Raw genomic sequence first — 19,111 nt, forward strand, 5'->3', positions numbered from 1 at the left:
ATCACAGAAACTTTCGGTTTTGATCACGCATTATGAACTATAAACAATCAGGTCAAATATGAATATTTGTTTGATTTTTATACTTGATTTATATGTGAATCCCACATTTCTCCCTTATTATTATTATTATATGTTTTTTTTAATAAAATGCTGAAGTGGTAGGTAGATACAAGATAAAGGTAGAAAACATAGTTTAGTGTTGTAAGAGAGCAAATGTAGATGATCAGGTGTGTGCCTCTAGACTAAATATTAATCCAAGCTAGACAAGGGCAACAAAACATCCACGGATGCAGAGGATTTCTCTCAAAACAGCGGGGGTGAGGTTCTAAGCCTCACCTCTGTTGATCCCCAATTTCTCACCTGATGGCCCCCCTGCAACTGTGCCTGTCTTAGGTTGTTCCTCCCTTGAGGAATCTTACCCGTCTCTGGCTAACCAGTCATCTTCCGGGGCCATACAGGGAAATGTAAAGTTGGTAAGTGAGAGAGAAGCAATATTGTTTGAAAAGAAAAACATTCATTTTATATTCAGGCAAAAAAAGTTTGTTCATCAGGCATGCCTCCCTGGAAGAAAAGAATTTTCTGTGGAATTTTGAAAAGGTGATGGGCCTAGACTGGTGAAAAGGAGAGGGACTAGGGTGCGCATACTGCTCTCAAATTATTGTTGCCTCAGCTCTCTGGGTCACATTAAACTACAATTCTTTTTGTCACATGAGATTTAAATTTGGCAGAAGAATTTTTGTTGACATCTCTGAGCAACACCCAGATCTTACCCGCCCTGCTTCCAGCATTTCCTGCCAAAAATGTGATTTCCTCAAGCAGTCAAGGACCCCCCAGTTGTCCTGTCTCCATTACTCATAGCATGGCTACAGTCAAATTAATCTGCAAACTGTAGTCAGGTGCTAGGGAAAGGTAACCCCACACTTTTTCTACTCCCAGGACAGAAACAGCTCTGTCTGAATTGACATCTAATCATAGGTGTCTGACCTCAGTTGAAGGAGGTTCAATAAAGAAATCCAATCACAACCTTTTTACTGAATTTGAAGCAACACCAAGCAGGTTTTTCTCTTCAATAGAATCATGGAAAGCAAGCCAGATCCATTTCCAAGCAAGGAGGAGGCCTTGTGCAAATAATTCTGCGGGTGTCAGAATCTGTCCTGATCCCATGATAAAATGTCATAATTTGATAATGTCAGAGGGCCTCCCACAGCACAAAGGGAATAGAAGAAATGAAGCAGATGGAACAGACAGTATATTGGTGACAGGGCTGCACCTAAGCGGCCAATGAGGCACCCAGGGCACACAGCTGATGAGGTACTCAGGGCACATGGATGACCCCAGAGGTGAGTAGTGGCCCCCCCTGTCCCCGCCCTGCCTGATGATGGTATACTGGGCTGGGCTTCCTGTCATCACGTGAGGTTGGTGGTATTCCAGGTTCTTCAACTGGGCATGTGGGATGGCTTTGAGATTACTCTAGAACTCGAGTGAGGAATGGATAAAAGAGGGTAAAGACTGGGATGGGAAACTGTTAAGAGTTTCTCTGATGCTGGTGAAGACTGAGGGAGCTTAGACCATGAGGAAAACAGGATGGCAAAGATAGCTTAGACATTTCAGATGCCACTTGTCAAACAGGAAGAAGGGAAAGAAGGTGTACCTGGGTAAACGAGCCAGGGAGGTGAAGGAGAGGTTACCTTACTTTTGATGTTGTGGACAATGTATCCAAGGAGGAATATTCTACAGACAATGAGGGAAGACTTGGGCTCTAGGTCCCTGGCTCATGACCCCAGGCCCCACCTCCCCTCTTGAGGACTGGTAGGTTTCTGTCCCAGGGAAGTCAATTGGTTAGTTTCAGGGATTCATGCCCATGCCGTGCTTCTGGATCTGCCCACCACATGGGGAGCAGGGTGCTGACAGCAAGGGAAGATTTCCCGAGTGTGACTAGACAGGGAACCTCACAGGGTGTCTTCAGCCATCACTAATGGTAAAGAGTGGAGAAGTGCCTCACTTGCTCTTTTAAGACAAACTGCAGTCATCCACTGCCCAATGAATATCTGCCTTCTCTCCTTTATTCCAGCACCAAATGCCTAACCTCCGCAGAACACTGCCTTGTGAATGCAGGCCTCATCTGAGGTTCTGTTTGTGGACAGCATCAAGGAAGAAGGCACTGATGGAGGATAGGAGAATAAGGGACTCCTGCCACAAACACTCTCCAGGTTCTCAGTAACAGCCAGATTCACATGTGGGCCAAGTTCAACTTCCCCAATTACACAAATAGACCCACACAGAAATGAACAAGCAACAAGGTTAACCATTAGAAAAAGCATGAGCTTTGGAGGCAGATGAACCTGGCACAACTTCTCTGTCCTTTATTTACCTTATCTGCAACAAGAACAAGCATACACTAGTAAAGTGGACAGCCTAAAAGACATGAATGAATTCCTAGAAACAGACAACTTACCAAGACCAAATCATGAATAGGAAATCTGAAGAGAGTGATTCAAGATGGCCATGTGAGAGGTGAGACAGAACACTTATCCCAAAACCACATATGATACGAAAATATAGTTAATACAACTAATCCTAAAAGAGTAACATGAAAGAAAGCTGCACCAGACTGCATACACCTGGAGAACAGGGCAGAACTCACGCAACAGGGTAATAAACCAAAGCCTTGATCTGGTGGGACCTAAGTCCTTCCCCAACCCCAGGCAGAGAAAGACAAATACCAAATGATTTCACTCATCTGTGGAGTACAAGAACAAAGTGAAAACTGAAGGAACAAAACAGCAGCAGACTCACAGAACCCAAGAATGGACTAACAGTTACCAAAGGGAAAGGGACTAGGGAGAGTGGGTGAGAAGGGAGGGAGAAGGGAATAAGGGGCATTACAATTGGCATGCATAATGTAGTGGGGTGGCACGGGGAAGGCAGTATAGCACAGAGAAGACAAGTAGTGACTCTATAGCATCTTACTATGCTGATGGACAGTGACTGTAATGGGGTATGTGGTGGGGTCTTGATAATGGGGGGAATCTAGTAATCACAATGTTGCTCATGTAACTGTATATTAATGATACCAAGATAAAAAAGAAAAAGAAAACCTGAACAGACTGATTACTAGTAAGGAGAATGAATCAGTAATCAGAAACCTCCCAACAAACCAGATGGCTTCACTGGTGAATTCTACCAAGCACACAAAGAAAAATTAATACCAATCCTTCTCAAACTGTTCCAAAAAACAGAGGAGGTAACACTTCCAAACTCATTTTATGAGGCCAGCATTACCCTATTACCAAACCAGGCAAGGACACTACAAAAACTCTAGGTCAATATCCTTGATGAACATAGATGCAAACATCCTCAACAAAATATTAGCAAACTGAATAAACAATACTTTAAAAGGATCATAGACTGTGATCAAGTGGGATATATTCACGTGATATCAACACACAAATCAATTAAAAAAAAAAGAAAGACAAAAAACGTGATCATCTCAACAGATGCAGAAAAATCATTTGACAATTCAACATCCGTTCTTGATAAAAACTCAATAAAGGCGGCACAGAGGGTACATACTACAACAAAATTCAGCCCTACACAGCAAGCCCACAGCTGACACTGTGCTCAACAGTGAAAGCTGACAGCACTTCAAGACCAGGAAGAAGACACAGATGCCCACTCTTGCCGTATATATTAAACATAGTACCATAAGTCCTACCCAGAGCAATTAGACAAGAAAAATAAAGTTATCAAATCAGAAAGGAAGAAGTAAAGCTCAAATATTTGCAGATATTATATACAGCAAACCCTGAAGACTCTATCCCAAAAAACAAACCTGTTAGAATAAACAAATTCAGTAAAGTTGCAGGATATAAAATCAATATATATAAAAATCAGTTGCGTTTCTATACACCAACAACAAACTATCACAAAGAGAAATTAAGGAAACAATCCCACTGACAACTGCATCAAAAAGAATAAAATACCTAAGAATAAATTTAACCAAGGAGGTGAATGTCCTATACACTGAAAACTAAAAGACATTGTTGAAAGAAATTGAAGACAAATAAATGGGAAGATAATGCTCATAGATTGGAAGAATATTGTTAAAATGTCCATACTACCCAAAACAATGTACAGATTCAAAACCTGGATTTCTAAGTTTTCTTTTCTTTCCTGTTGTGTCTCAGAGAGACTGAACATCAGTTACAAAGCACACAATGGATAGGAGTTTTCATTTACCAGGAGGTTAGGACAGGTTCTACCATTGTTCCGAACATAATCTTAAAAGAAGTTCAACAGGCAGAGCAGAGAGGGAAGTACCTACCGCCTGTGTCCAGCCAGACTGCCTGTCCCCCCCGCGCGGCTTCAGAACAAAACTGCCGGGGCACACGGCCATTCGGTGCTGGGGCTGTAGAGCTGCAGCAACGCCACCACCACTTGAGTCTATTAAACAGGAACGTAACTTAAACAAGTAAGAGAGACCACTTTGTTCTCAGGGGAAGAAAGGCTTGGGTGTCAGGTGGGGGGTGAGAATAGAGGCAAGGAGAACAGCGGGGAGGCTGTGGCCATAACTCAGGGAGAGACAGTAAAGGCTTGAACCGTGAACAGGCCAGGAAGACAAAGATGGGAGAGTGGACAGTGAAGGGAATTGATGCAGTGGGATCCGCAGGGCGTGATCACTCATCAGGTACAGTCTGTAAGGGAGAGGGCCAACTGCAGCTGCTTGCCCACATGTAAGAAGGAAGCTGTCAAAGGGGAACGAGAATGAGCCAGGGATGTTCCATGTAGTTGGCATCAGAATTGGGTGTGTAGCACGTGGAAAGAGGAGTCCGGAGCCAAAGAGAGCTCTGGGCTAGGCACAGGGGCTTGAAAATCATAAGCAACGGTGGTACAATGTTTTCAACTTTCTTACAAAGATGCTCTCAGTAATTGCTTTCCAAGATCTGAGGAATCCCAAGCGAGAGGGAAAACACTAGGAGGTGTTGAGGCGGGACACACAGGCCTGAAGCAGATGACCACCCGGCCCCTGAGTTCCTTGACCTGACGCTCTGCAGAGCACTTCCTCTCCTCCCTTCCCCTCAGCCGCAGAAGCCTGCACACACCCTGAACTGACTGCACCGCACCCCAGCACGTCCAGACCGTTAGTTCCTACTTCCCCTCTCCCACCACCGGCTCACCGGCACACCCATGGGGAGCCCTCCCCCTCACGAAGGCCTGGGACCAGCCCGGCCCACCTTCTCCATCAGCGCCGTCTGCCGTCGCCCTCACCGGCACTCTGCAAGCACCAGTCTCTGTCCTGATCCCCTGCACAAGCCTACCTGTCCGTGCCAAATGCGTCTGGGCAGCCCAGCTCCATGGCCCGCTAACCTCAAAGGTAAAATTAGTCTTTGCTCACAGCAAGAACCGTTTCTTACCTTTCCTTTCCATGGGGAAGCCCTTAGCAAAATGTCCATTGCCATTTACTCTTCTGTAAGGTGAGCCTGCCTCACATCCAACAGAAATATGTTTTTAAAAACAAGACAAACCAAACCCACCTATTAGAGTATCTGTTACTCACTGGGTGCCTCCTATGTGCCAAGATGTATTTCAGGCCCAGAACAATGATTCCTTCATTTAATCACTCATTAGTAGTATGCACTGATATTACTCTTTCCCCCGTTGCTAGATAAAGAAGCTCAGGAGCTCATGCAAGGTCAGGATGAGCAGGTGGCAAAGCTGGGCTGGCAACGGTGCCCCCTGCCGTGTCCAGGCTCCAGCCCAGCAGCCCCACACAGTGCAGCCGGGCAGTATTGGATGATGTCACCTTTGACAAGACATACATAGAGCCCGCTGCCTGTTAAATAAACAGGTGGTCTGCATTTTCAATAGCTAAATCTGGCAGCCCTACCAGGGCACCACCCTGTCCTGTCAGCTCCTGAGAGCTTTGTTTCCCTCTGCCTGTGGCTCCTCTCAGGCACAGGCATTCTCTGCCTCCACACACAGAACCTGTATGCCTGGAAGTTACATGCCCCTGCGGAAGCCCTTAGCGATGACTGAGGGGCTTAGGCTAATGGCAACCCAGGCCCCTTGCCTTGGCTGATGACTCACTCCGGACACCTGGTCACTTGCCTCCAGCGCCCCCTCAAGGATCAGGCTGGGGTTGCTCACTGCAGGACTTGGTCTCAAATCCCAGCCTACTGGGCTGCTTCTCCCTCCCCGTCAAGCTTCCTTCACTCCTTTAACCAGTTTCTCCTGGGAATGCACCCGTGATAAATTAGGCACACCTGAATTTGTATCTCAGCATTTGCTTCTGGGCAATTACCCTGACCCCAACACACCCCCCAGGCAGATGCAGCCCCCAGTACTCAGACGACTGGATCTGACCTTTATCTGGGGTGGGAGTGGGCGGGTGTGCAAGGAGCCCAGGTGATGGGCGGAGGCAGGCTCATTCCAAGGGTCAGACTCGCTCACCTGGCCCCAGTTAACGGAACTCAGGGCCACCAGATTTACCAGCTCCTGACCCCATTTAGCAGCCAGGCTCCACCTGGAAATACAGACAGTGGCGGTAGGACCGACAGCTGAGTCCTGTCAGTCCCAAGGGTATGGCCTGGCTTCTCTGCCCACAGCATGGACGACCCCTGGCCCAGCCGCCCTCCACCTGGAGCCACCCTACCTCTGAGCAACAGCTGTGCCTCCTTTTGCAAGTCCCGTTTCAGAGATGTTGCCCTCCAACACTTCTAACTCTCCAGCTGGGAGTTTTCAGTTACAACACTCAGCCAGAGGGGGTCTGCACTCTGGCACCAGGTGCACAGTATTCAAGCTGGTGAGTTTTTCAGGCACCTATAAAAATATACACAACCTGAGAGAAATAATTATTGGCAAAACCAAGAAAAGAAAATTGCAAAACTGAAATGGAAGGATATTTAAATGAATATAAAACAATGTCAACTTCATTATTTTAGAAATCATAAAAGTGTTATTACATTTGTTAAGAATTTGCAAATTAAAATAGATGAATTTTCTAAAGTCACAAGCATACCCATAGATGCAGGATGATTGCTGAGAAATCATAAAACAAAGCTAATAGTCAAATAAGTAAAAAACAAAGCATAAAACCCTTTTCAAATTTTTATGGCCAAAACATTATAATCAACATGAAATGTGGAAACTTCAGTATATTTGACAGTGTGCGGGCTCCCTCAGGCCTGTGAAAGCTCAGGGGGTCCAGCTTCTAGCACATGCTAGACCATCCCCACCCACTTTACGCCCCATCTTATGAGCCACAGTTGTGCAGACCACTGGGAAATCAGCCTATGCTCCTGATGTTTACAGCGGGTGGGACACTTAACCAACCTAATCTGAGGGGGCTGGTTGGAGCCTCCAAGTGAGGACAAGGATGGACACAGCAGGCTTTGCAGGAGGGTTTGGCCTGAACCTTGTCCCCTGGGTCAGGAGGAGCCATGTTTCTGTGGCACCGGGGCCCCTCAGGGAGGATGGAGCAGCCTGTGATTAGGGCCTGGTCACCCTAGGAGATGGGATAGGGCGAAACTTGAGATCTGCCATCCCATGCCCACCTCTCTCGCTGGCAAAAACAGGTTCAAGCAGACACCAGCCACAGGGTGGAAGCAGGAGACAGCATAGTTTGCTGCTGTTTAGAACAGGAACGAATGCTTCGTGAATGGGTTCTCTGTGATACGACCAGGTGTGCTGAGAAAGCCCACTGGGGTCACAAGGAGCATCAGGGGAGCTGGGAGAGACACTGAGCCATATGGAAGCTGATGGACCCTGGGAGCATGCGTGCCAAGGAATGGGCAGCAAGGATCACCCTTACACCCCAGCTCGCACTCCAGTCAGGGGCTGGGCTCCCTGAGGGTATGGACGCAGGCTGCAAGCTGGCTGAGGGCTGCGAACATCTGGGTGCACCTCACTCAAGATAACGAGCACAGTACATACATTTAAAAGGGGACAGGCCCAGGAGGTGCCGTGTGGGATCACACCCTCCTGGTTTACCTGGGACTTTTTTGAGTTTGAGCACTGCAGGGCCCATATTCTGAGAAGCCCCTCAGTCCACGCAGGTAGGCACTCCAACCACAGCCAGGGCTCCACACAGCTCCTCAGGAGCTGGGGGCACACCAGGTGGCAGGAGGGAGAAGAAGGTAGCCACATAATGCTAGAAAAGAGGGTTCTGTGGTTGAGGTTCTGTAGTATTGTTGATAAGAATAAGCTGGAGAATTCCTGGTCTGTTATGGGCCTGGGTCCTAATCCCACAACTGTGGCCTGAGAAGGCCAGGGTACCGGTGTGCAGATGCCCTAGGAATTCACCTGCTGCACCTTCCCTCTGCTGCCCCTCGCTGGCCAAGGAGGCTAGGCAGCAGGGCTGATGAGGACGCCGGGGACCGTCTGTATTCACGTGGCCCGCAGGTGGCTGTCCGCCTCGGAGGCTTGGCCCCAGCTTGCAGCAAGGCCTTGCCTGGGGCTTCATGTGCTACAGGCTCAGGCTGAGCCTAGCCCCAGCGAGCGGCGGGGACTGTGACTCCAGAACTGTCACAGAGCTGCAAAGTTGCTGGCTTTGTAGATGGAGGACAAGGCCACAAGACAGGAATGAAAGTAACTTCTAGAAGCTGGGAAAGGCAAGGAAATGAGTTCTCCCCTAGAGCCCCGGGAAGGAACCCAGTGATGCTAACACCTGGATTTCAGCCCAGTGAGATAGTATTGGACTCACAACCTACAGAAGTGTAAAATAGTAAACTTTACTATAAAAGTGTAGCACATGAGCCATTAATTTAAAAGAAACCTCACCTGTTACCAGGCTAAGGTGTTTGGCCTTTACCTATGGGTTATAGAGGGTTCAGAAGCAGGCAAGAGATGGAATGCGAGGTCTGTGCATAGAAATCTCTCTGGAAGTAACGTGAAGAATGGATTTGGGGGTAGAACACAGGACTGCGGCCAGGGAGATTGGTGAGGAGGCTACTCAAAGATCCTGGTCAAAGTTGAGGAAGGCCAGAGCTAGCTCAGGATGTAGGGGAGCAGAGTGGAGAGGCCCCGGTGGTGGGAAGAGTTTTGCAGAGTGTAAGGAGCTGGCTACCCACTGGATGCTGATGGCAATGGATGAAGCAGTTTCCATGACTCCACGTGTCCAGTTTAGGTAAGTAGGAGAAGAGAGGTGAGGCATGAATGAGGGGAAGTGGGCTGGGGGTACACACAAGGAGTTTGTTCATTCCCTGTGGAGATGTCCAGGGAGCAGCCGGAAATGTGGACCCTGGACTCCGTGGAGACAGAGTCTGGGGAATGGCCAGATGCCCTGCAGCCTGGATATGGGAGGAGGAAAGCTCGTGAGTAAGCTGCCCCCAGACAGCAAACCCTATGCCTGAGGAGCTCTGAGGTTCGGGGCAGGTCAGCTGGAGGAGACGAGAAAAAGCAGAAGGGTGATCCGGGAAGAGGGGGAAGAGGGGGCTAGCGGGAAGGGGAAGGTCATGTGCAGAGCCCTGTTCCTTCAGGGGAGGTCCCTTCCTCCAACCCCTTTGCCCTGCCCGAGGTCCCAGGGCACTCCCAGATCCTGTCACCCTGTCCCAGGATCTCCTCTTGCTTCTGCAGCCAAGCCAAGTCCATGCAGAAGCTTGGGCTCCCCTGGGTCTTCTCGCTTCTTGCCATTACCAGTACTGCAAACATGGACATGGCGTCTGTCCCCATGGCTCTGAAACCAACCTCAGGGGATCTGGCAGGGTCCCAGGAGAGACAGCAAGATTCTACAGGCCCAAGAAGAAGAGATTCTCAAGGGCCTCTGGTCTGTGGAGTCTCCACTCCCCTTTCACTCTCTGACCCCAGCAGCCATCTTTACCATTAACCAAGGCAGAGTAGCACAGGGGAGGTCAGGGGACTGGGCTCCAACCCACAGCTTCATGGCGCAGAACCTTGGCCAAGTCTGTAAACTCCTCACCTACAAACCGGACAATGCTACCACCTCTACGGAATGGAACCCACCTCTGTACACTGGGTAGTGGTACCGCCCAGCATGGCTGTGAGGACTACCAGATAACGCATGGAAAGCCCTTAGTGCAGCACCAGGCACAAAACAAATGCCAGTAAACACTGGCTGCCAGTGACCTCAGAGGTGAACAGAATGTGGCCTGTGGTAGCTGCATGTGAAATGCTGCCATGCTCCAGGGCTGCTCCAGGACCACTGGGTGGGTATGTGCCTTGTATTTGAGTACCGAAGAGGCCAATCTGGTATCCTGCACCCATCCCCCAGTTGGCTGCTCTCAAGTGCTTGCTCTCTATACCTCTAGAACGTTCTAGCAGTATAGTCCTCTATATAAAAAAAAAAAGGAAAAGAAGTTCAGCCATCCGGATAAGCTGCTACACAGGACACGGCCCCTGCTGTCCTGAAACCAGAGGGAGCAATCCCTCAAGAGGGAGAAGTTCAAAGCAGGAGAGGCCCAGGGAGGGGTGGACGGGAGCAGGGCCGCCTCCCCTCCGAGAGCTTCGCGCAATTCCAGCCTGAGGAGAAGGGGGAGCGGCTAGTCTGCATCCTCCGTGAAGTGGCCCCGCGTCACCTGATGAGCCCAGGAGCTTGAGAGGCTGCAGGGAGTGGAAATGCTGCCCTGAGGATTCAAACAGGAAGCCCGTGGGCGCCGGCAAGGGGGCGTCGGCAGAGGATTCCCCGTCCTGACTCCCGGCCACCTGTGACTCTCCTGTTTCCCATAGCCCCTGGACTCCCCTGATCTCTAACAAAGTTGGATAGTTATATTTTGTAGTCTCATTTTGAACATCTGAGGGGGTAAAACTTTAAAACAGAAGTACAGCATTACATAAATATGGTATTACAGGTTTATTATCTGGAAGATCAAAATACAAATGCATGAATAAAGCATTTTAAAGGTGTTTTCATTACAATAATCATGTTTTCATACTCTGCTTAAGAGGACAGAACTTTCATGCACTCATATTACATATGGTTACACACATGTCCATGTCTGAAAAATAGGTGGAAAAGACATGTACAGCCTACAAAGAGACGGTTCTCTTGGTACCATTCTTCCCCAATTACAATCATCCAGAATATAATGCATGTCCATTCTGGTTTGCACATTTTTTTATTTCTATTTCAAAGTCCAAGCTTCAGGATACTTTCCTGGCATTGTACCCCACACATACAGTGATGTTGGATAGGGCAGAGAATTCCATTCCTCAAAATGACAGCAGCAGTACATATGCCACCACATTCCCTGGAGCAACCGTCTGAGGCTTGCTGAGAACTGGCTTTGGGCCCTTGTGGAGTTATTCCCCTCACTGCCTCCCACACCTTTCTCAGCATCAGAGGCAGGCATCATGAACAGGTTGGCCCTGCGTGGAGCGCCGTGCTGAGAGCAAGGGTGGCCTCCAGGCTTTTGCAAATATGGACTGGGGCTCTTTGTGCTTCTGAGCAAACTCTTTCCCTGCTGACCCCAGTGTCCAATAAAAGCTTCAGAGGGAACAAGGACTGCTATGGCCTCTGTTGTACTGTTATGGACCCCGCCCCCTCAACAAGAGTGCAAGACATGGATAATGACACATACTTTGACTACAAATAGACCTTGTGTGGTTAATTAGCAAAATGCACCGGCATGAGATTTCTCTTTTAAAATGCCATAAAGAAGCAACATATTATAGTCAACCAAATGACAAAGTCAACCAGTTGTTCTAAAGTTCTGCTGAGTGCCTCTAAATTCTAGCTCAGCTGGTCTCTCTTAAGTGCCCCCAGGAGCTTAGAGGTAGAAGATTCTGTAATGTCAACAGGCAGGCATTCTGACTGTAAAACATAGATGGGAAAGTTTAGCTTTGCGATGATTTTAGCAACACAAATAACTCTGAAGTTTCATTAACCATACCTAGTAAATTGACAAAATCCAGTTTACCACAGTAAATAGCTGATTATCAGTGGAAAGGGACAAAGGATGCCTCAGACATCTTCTTTGGGCCAATGTCAGGCAATATGGGGCAATTACAATAAAACTTTGACCCGGCAATTCCACCTTTAGAAAGAGCTCCAAAGAGTTAGGACAAAGACAGGAAAAGAAAAGGTACAGCAATGTTTATTGAGGTTGCCCGCATAGGAGGAGGATGTTTAAACAAATGCTACCAACTAGGAGTGCCTTAGCAAATAGCACTATGCAGGCACACCGTGGAGTTCTGAGTGGCCATTCAAAACACTACTGCTGTGAACTGTCCATAAGTGGAATTTTACACATGAAATAAATGAAAGTAAAGGGAGAATGCAATAAAATCAATATATAACTTGCAATGAGATGAAAACATGTAAAGTACACACAGATCATCTCATGAGTGAATTAAGAATTATACAATTAATTGGTATTTAGTGATTTTTGCTGTGATTGTTGTTGTAAAGTTGAGTCCAAAACAAATTTTAAACTTACCAAAAAAAAAGGTGGGGGGACACGTAGAGCTATCCATGGACACCGAGTAGCCCCTGTGGTGAGGTACTGTGTGTCCACAGGCAGAGGTTAGCTCCGCCAGGATTTCTCAAGTGCAGCACTACTGACATTTGGGGCCAGATAATTCTTTGTTGTGGGGGCTGTTCTACGCTCTGTGGGATGACTGCCAACATTGCTGGCTTCTACCCACTAGATGCCTGCAGCAGCCTCCCAAAATATCTCAAGGCCTTGTGAAATGTCTGAGAGCTGGAGGATGGGGGCGCAAAATGGCCCCACGGTCGAGAAGCATTGGAGTAAGTGATAAACAGCCGCCAACTCCCCTCCTTAGCTATAAACAGGGGACATTGAGTCGTGAGAGCCGAGGGCAGCTGGAGGGTGCTGCAGGGTACGCTGTGCAGGGGCCACTCGCCGTTCAGCTAGAAACCCAGAATGACAGAGCCTGATTGTTTTTTCAATTGGCGGCTAATTTAAAGCTAAAACACTTTGGATCGATACAGTACAGACTGAGCCCCATGTCTGTGGGTTATAGAGGGTCAGCAAAGTTTTCTGTAAAGGGCCAGATGGCAAACAGTTCAACTTTGTGGGAGAGACTGTCACAGCTACTCAGTTCTGCCTTTGCAGCGGAGCAGATGACATGTAAATGATGGGTACAGATGCGTTCCAACTGAGCTTCATTTATGGACACTGAAATCTGAATTCCATACAATGTTCATGTCATTAAATATCATTCTTCCTTTGATTTTTGTTTTCCAGCCTTTAGAAATGTCAACATCATGTTTGACTCAGGGGCCCTATAGAAACAAGGCCCAGATCTGGCCCTCAGGCCAGTTTGCCAACTCCTGGGCCGGAGCACGCCTGCTGCAGCAGTAACGGGGCACCAGGAAGGGGCAGAACCCCTTGGGGTGGCTGGCACGGGCTTTGCACCCACAGGGGATTTGCAGCTGCAGAGTCACTGGGACCCATCAGGCTGCCCCTCCTTTCTCCCCTCTCCCCATCCCCCTGCTTCTGTCAACCACCCCTACACCCGTTGTGATATACTGTGTGTCTGTTGCTTCCTGAGAAACTAAAATGAAGGATCACCTTTTTTTTTTGAACCACGGACTGTTTTCACTGCCATTCTTTTTTTATTATTATTATTAAAGTATCACTGATATACACTCTTATGAAGGTTTCCCGTGAAAAGCATTGTGGTTACTACATTCACCCATATTATCAAGTCCCCCATACCCCACTGCAGTCACTGTCCATCAGCATAGTAAGATGCCACAGAGTTACTACTTGTCTTCTCTGTGCTACACTGTTCTCCCCATGATCCCCCCCCACACCATATGTACTAATCATGATACTCCCCAATCCCCTTTCCCTCCCTCCCCACCCACCCTCTCACACCCCTCCCCTTTGGTAACCACTAGTTCATTCTTGGAGTCTCTGAGTCTGCTGCCATTTTGTTCCTTCAGTTTTGCCTCATTGTAATACTCCACAAATGAGGGAAATCATTTGGCATTTGTCTTTCTCTGCCTGGCTTATTTCACTGAGCATAATGTCCTCCAGCTCCATCCATGTTGTTGCAAATGGTAGGATTTGTTTCTTCCTTATGGCTGAATAGTATTCCATTGTGTATATGTACCACCTCTTCTTTATCCATTCATCTACTGATGGACACTTAGGTTGCTTCCATATCTTGGCTATTGTAAATAGTGCTGTGATAAACATAGGGGTACAGATGTCTTTTTGAATCTGAGATTCTACTTCCCTTTGGGTAAATTCCTAGGAGTGGGATTCCTGGGTCAAATGGTATTTCTAATTTTAGGTTTTTGAGGAACCTCCATACTGCTTTCCACAATGGTTGAACTAGCTTACATTCCCACCAGCAGTGTAGGAGGGTTCCCCTTTCTCGTCATCCTCGCCAGCATTTGTTTTTCCTAGTCTTTTGGATGTTGGCCATCCTAACTGGTGTCAAGTCATACCTCATTGTGGTTTTAATTTGCATTTCCCTGATAATTAGCTATGTGGAGCATTTTTTCATGGGCCTGTTGGTTCACTGTCATTCTTTTAAATTTTTCTGGCATTACTGCTTATAAAGGCCATTAATAGGACACTGACATAGCTGTTTGCATGGTTCCCAGAGCCCCAGAAAACTCTAACGGGAATTTTATCAGTTTTTAATGACCTTGCTAAAACACAAGTTTTCCTGTTTGTGTCCTCTCAATATTTCTTTGACAGTAACAGAGAAAACACAGATGGCCTTCCTGGCCACAGTGCGAGTGGGAACAGTTCATGACTTGATCCCAGAAAAGGAAGGGCACCAGTGGTCTGTGTCCTGTGAATCTGCTCCGGAGAGCAGAGTGTGTGGCCCACTAAATGGGAGGCCGGGGTTCCTGGGAAATTGCTCCTTTTACTGGCAAGAAATGCTGACTCCTATAAACTGCCTCAGGCCTTCTAGAACAAAACAAAAAGCCCAATTTTCCTAGACCTCAAAGGTAGCAAAGGCAAGATATGGAAAATGACAAAGGAGGCTGATGGGGAGGGAAAGAAGAAAAGAAACAAGAGAAGAGGAAAAGAGTACGAGTTAAGAATAGGAGAAGCTGCTGGGAGTGGTGGAAAAAAGAAGGTACAAGGCAAGAAGGAAAGTGAGAAATGGGGAGAAGAAATGAAACAGAGGGCCAGCCAAGAGTGTGGTGTTCACAGACTGCTCACCAGAGACGCTCTGGGCCTTAACAAACCACGTCGGGAGGGACAACAGAGGGAACCGCCTGCACCTCTGAAACCCATGCAGAGGAGCCATGTGGGGCCCCTTTTCTGTCCCCAGCCATCAACGTCTTGGATTTTAGGTTCAGAAGCCTCAGACAGACAGGATCGGGAGGGCTTATCCAAGGCCCCCCTCCCCACCACCTCGGCTGGAGGCGGGTAGAGGGTCACAGGAAAGAGAGAACAGTTGTGGAGTACAAGACTAGAACTTCCCTAGAAATTCACAAATCCAAAGGCAGGGGTGGAAAGGGCCCATCTGGAACTTCAGGGTCACAGCACTCAGAGAAGTGCCCAAGCTCAACAGTTCACAGGCGGAGGGCAGAGAGAGCCCATCGCAGCCAGGAACGCGGCCCATCCCTTCGGTTGGTCCCTGTCTACTCCTAGGATGAAGGGCAGATCCCCATGCCTGCACGTGGCTCCCTTTTTCCCTTCACTGTGCTGTAAAGGAGGTGTGAGGAATTCGGGGACAGGGGGCACCACAGACACTTGGGATCTGAGGAGCAGGGAGCTTTGGGAGAGCAGCACCCGCTGTGACCGTGATAAGGGTGCAGCGACCGGCCGAGGGAGGTGACAGGAGACATACAGGGGCAGGTAGGACCGCAGGCACATCCCAAGACCAGCGCTGGGAAGACACCATGTGAGACACAAAACCACATCCTCTGGCGCTCAGAATCAGTCCCGGGCTGTGGGGGTCAGAAGCCCTATGTGACTGAGTTACAAATGCAAAGGGACTCAGAAATACCAAACTGGGCTGCAGTTACATCAGAATGTCAGAGGCTTGGGCTAGAAATTAGTTTCAGTTATAGGAAAGTACAGTGATGAAGTGTCCTGTCTACTACACAAGTACTAACTTCTCCAGCTCTCTTATAAAAAAAATACCATCAGCCTTACTGGCTGCAAACGCTCACCTCAGATGCTCACTCATTGCCTGGCCTCCCATGGTCCTCCCGGGCCCTCAGTAACCTGCCCACCCTGTGGCCAGATGAGTCACAGTCACGTTAGCAAGTCTTCTGATGTCACTGGCCAGGGTACGAGCCCAGTACCATCCTGCCATCAGCACTTGGGATAAATGTTCCATTAATTGTCACAGGCTTTGTGCTCAGCTGGGCAAAGGCAGAGAAGTCCTGGTGGCAGAGCAGCAAAAATCGCAAACACTGCATGTCCCCCTGTCCTGCTCAGCAGCTTCTGGGAAGAGGCCTTTGACGAGTTTGTTCAGTAAGCGTTCCTGGGCTCTGAACCAACGTGGGGGGCCAGAGGCCCTGCACAAAAGCCACTGCAGTGTTTGGGGCCTTCCCAAGCCCAGCCGTGGGCGCGAAGGCGCGACAGCCCACGGAGGCGTCCGGTTTCTGTTTCCAGGGCGGGGCAGAGGCCCGGGGGGTGGGGCAGACCTGCCGGCCCCGCCCCGAGCCCATGCCCCCGCCCCGCGCCAGCGGAAGTCCTCCCTCCCTCGTGGCCGCCGAGGTGCTGCCGTCCTGGGCAGGGGTGCGGCCGCACGCTCTCGAGGTTTAAAGAGGATACCGAGGAACCGCAGGCTCGCAGCCGGGGAGGCCACTTCACGTCCCCTGCCCTTATGCTGACGGAGAAACAGAGCCTGAAGAGAGATTCCAGGGCTGCCTTGGAGGTGGGGCCTGGAGCCCAGGGGCGGCCAAGGTGTCTCGCCCCGGGGAAAGTCTCTCCTGGGACTTTGGGGGGTCGTCCCAGCGAAGGTGTGACAGTGGCCTGAGTCCCAGGGAAGGCCAGATTAACCCGCCTCTGGGGCCCACTTGTCAGGGGCCTCAGGGAGAACTTATCTGAACAAAAGAAAGAAACTGCTTTTCATCCACAAAGCCTCAGACTTCTCACTGGCCCTTCTTCTCAGGCAACTTACAGTCTGTGCCCACCCAGTCATCTGGCCACTCGAGGGTGTGCAAGACTCTCTCTCACACAAGCAGGGTGGGAGACAGCCAAGGAAGCCCTTCCGGCCAAGTCAGGGGATCTTCTCTCTGCAGGAACAGTCCACACTGAGACATGGGCTCAAGCCATGACGGCATTTACTCTCTTTTGGATTTGTCTGGTGATTTTTCAGACATGAGGAATTCTCTGGTTGTCACCGAATTTTTTAAGTATGGATTTGGTGCTCCTTCCTCACAGAGATGGTCTGGTCCTATATTTTGAGCAGAAGAGAGAGGTTGATCTTTGGCTTTTAAGTAGGTCCCCTCCAGCATTCCAGAACACGGGTTCTGGGACTTCCTGGGTGGAATCTCGGTTGAAACAGGGAGACAATAAGGACAACCGGGCAAGGTCACGTATTCATTGTTTCTCCCTCCCAATATGTTCTCTTGACTCTTTTCAAGTTCCTCTGTGGAAACCTCTTCCAGAAAATTATCAGTGTTCACCACCAACTTGTCAATAAGGTCACTGGGGACAGGACATGATTTCAGAATCCGGTCTTCTGCGTTCATAGAATCATCAAACTCCAGATTTACCTTACCCTGGAAAAGAGAAAGGGACACTTGGGGGCTACATATGATGTAGCCAAAAGCTCATTAGGTTCAGGACACCCAATACCCAACCCCCTTGACCAGCCTCCACATTCCTCTCAAAGACCAAAAGTGGTAGTCAATCACCTCTACATGCCCTTCCCCAGGAGCTTGACAAGAGTGGCTCATTTCCTGAGAAACAGCATTCTGTATTCAAATAATTTCTTCTTCTAGAGAGCTCAAAGCTATTTTCCAGTTATATGTTCTCAAAGTTCAGCTGAGATGGGAGCATGAAAATTAGAACACTTACAGATGGAAAACAATCATAAGGACAAATGACTTGCCCAACATTACCAGAAAATCAAAGGTGGTCTCCTGGTAGGACCAGTGCCTTTGACATCTTTGTATCCCCAGAGCCTAGCTCAATGCCTGGCATACAAAGAGTGATTAATAAGTGCTTGCTAGAGAGGCCAGACCTACAGATTATATAAAAAGCATTTTAAATCAAACAATAACATCAGACAATACTGGCTGTGATTCATTTATTCTCTTAATAGCTTTTAATAAGTAGGGAAGCAAATAGAGTGATAGATGACTGATAAAGGAGAGAACAGGAATAACAAAAATTAAACAAAATTAATTTAAATGTCCATATTTTAAAAAGACTTCTGAGTTGAAACAAGAGCTTATTCTACTTAACCAAGAAATTAAATCTTAAAAATTTCAAAACAGTTTTCAATTTAAAAACTTATGAAAAAAGAGGGTTTCTACTTGTGGATAATTCACAAGAAAACCCTACTGACAGTGAAAGGTTGCCTAAAACTTCCCCAATCTGAGAAAAGCAATTTGAGGCAGCCTGTCCCAGCCTCTGGATGGCTATGCACATCCACATCCCCCCAGGGCCTCCAGGTGGTCTCCAACTTGCTCTTGGCTACTTCTTAAATGACCTCAAAGCTTATAGCCAGCTCTCTCTTGCTCCCTAATTAGACAGTCAGGTTCTTAAGTGTAGGGCCAGTGTCTTTCTTCGGTGGCACCCGCACAGGACCAATTCCATGCCTGGTCCACACTGAGTCCTGTGAGCCTAGTGAAGCCCTTTCTTCTTGTCCAAAGAATGAGGTCAAAGTTGTTCCAGGAAGGCTGATCCATCTGCCTTGCCAACCGTTCCCTGGGACTCTTTAACCTCTAGTTACCATGATGTGAGTCCGATGCAGACCTCAGCCCAGCCGTCCTCCCATCTCCATCGCCCCCCTCCCCACCGGCATCACCTTTGTCCGCCTCCCACAACCAGCCCGCCTGATGCTTTCCTCAACAGAAACAGGAGTGTTTACCTTTAGACCATCTCCGCACCACGTAGCTATACTGCTTTCAGCAGGGTTGGGGATATCAGGCCAACATAGGTGCTTCAATTTGCTAATAAGTGATAAGATTTTAAAACAGGAAGTGAGTCCAAGAAGCCTTTTTTTTATTCATACCGTTTCACCAAGCCAAAAGAGT

General features: G+C 48.4%; 1 protein-coding gene across 2 annotated transcripts in view; it reads right to left on the reverse strand.

The window, feature by feature from the left end:
- Window positions 1-16,897: 16,897 nt before the first annotated feature.
- The window catches only part of IL31RA (interleukin 31 receptor A), a 78,142-nt gene continuing 75,928 nt past the window's right edge, over window positions 16,898-19,111 (reverse strand). For both annotated transcript variants that reach the window (XM_057495133.1, XM_057495134.1), the window contains 2 exons: window positions 18,946-19,027; window positions 16,898-17,629 (listed from right to left, as the gene is read on the reverse strand). In XM_057495133.1, coding sequence (XP_057351116.1) covers window positions 17,189-17,629; window positions 18,946-19,027 — 523 coding nt within the window. In that variant the 3' untranslated portion in view covers window positions 16,898-17,188. The remainder of the gene's footprint in view (window positions 17,630-18,945; window positions 19,028-19,111) is intronic.

Source organism: Manis pentadactyla, chromosome 2 (assembly GCF_030020395.1).
Source record: "Manis pentadactyla isolate mManPen7 chromosome 2, mManPen7.hap1, whole genome shotgun sequence".
NCBI lineage: Eukaryota > Metazoa > Chordata > Mammalia > Pholidota > Manidae > Manis > Manis pentadactyla.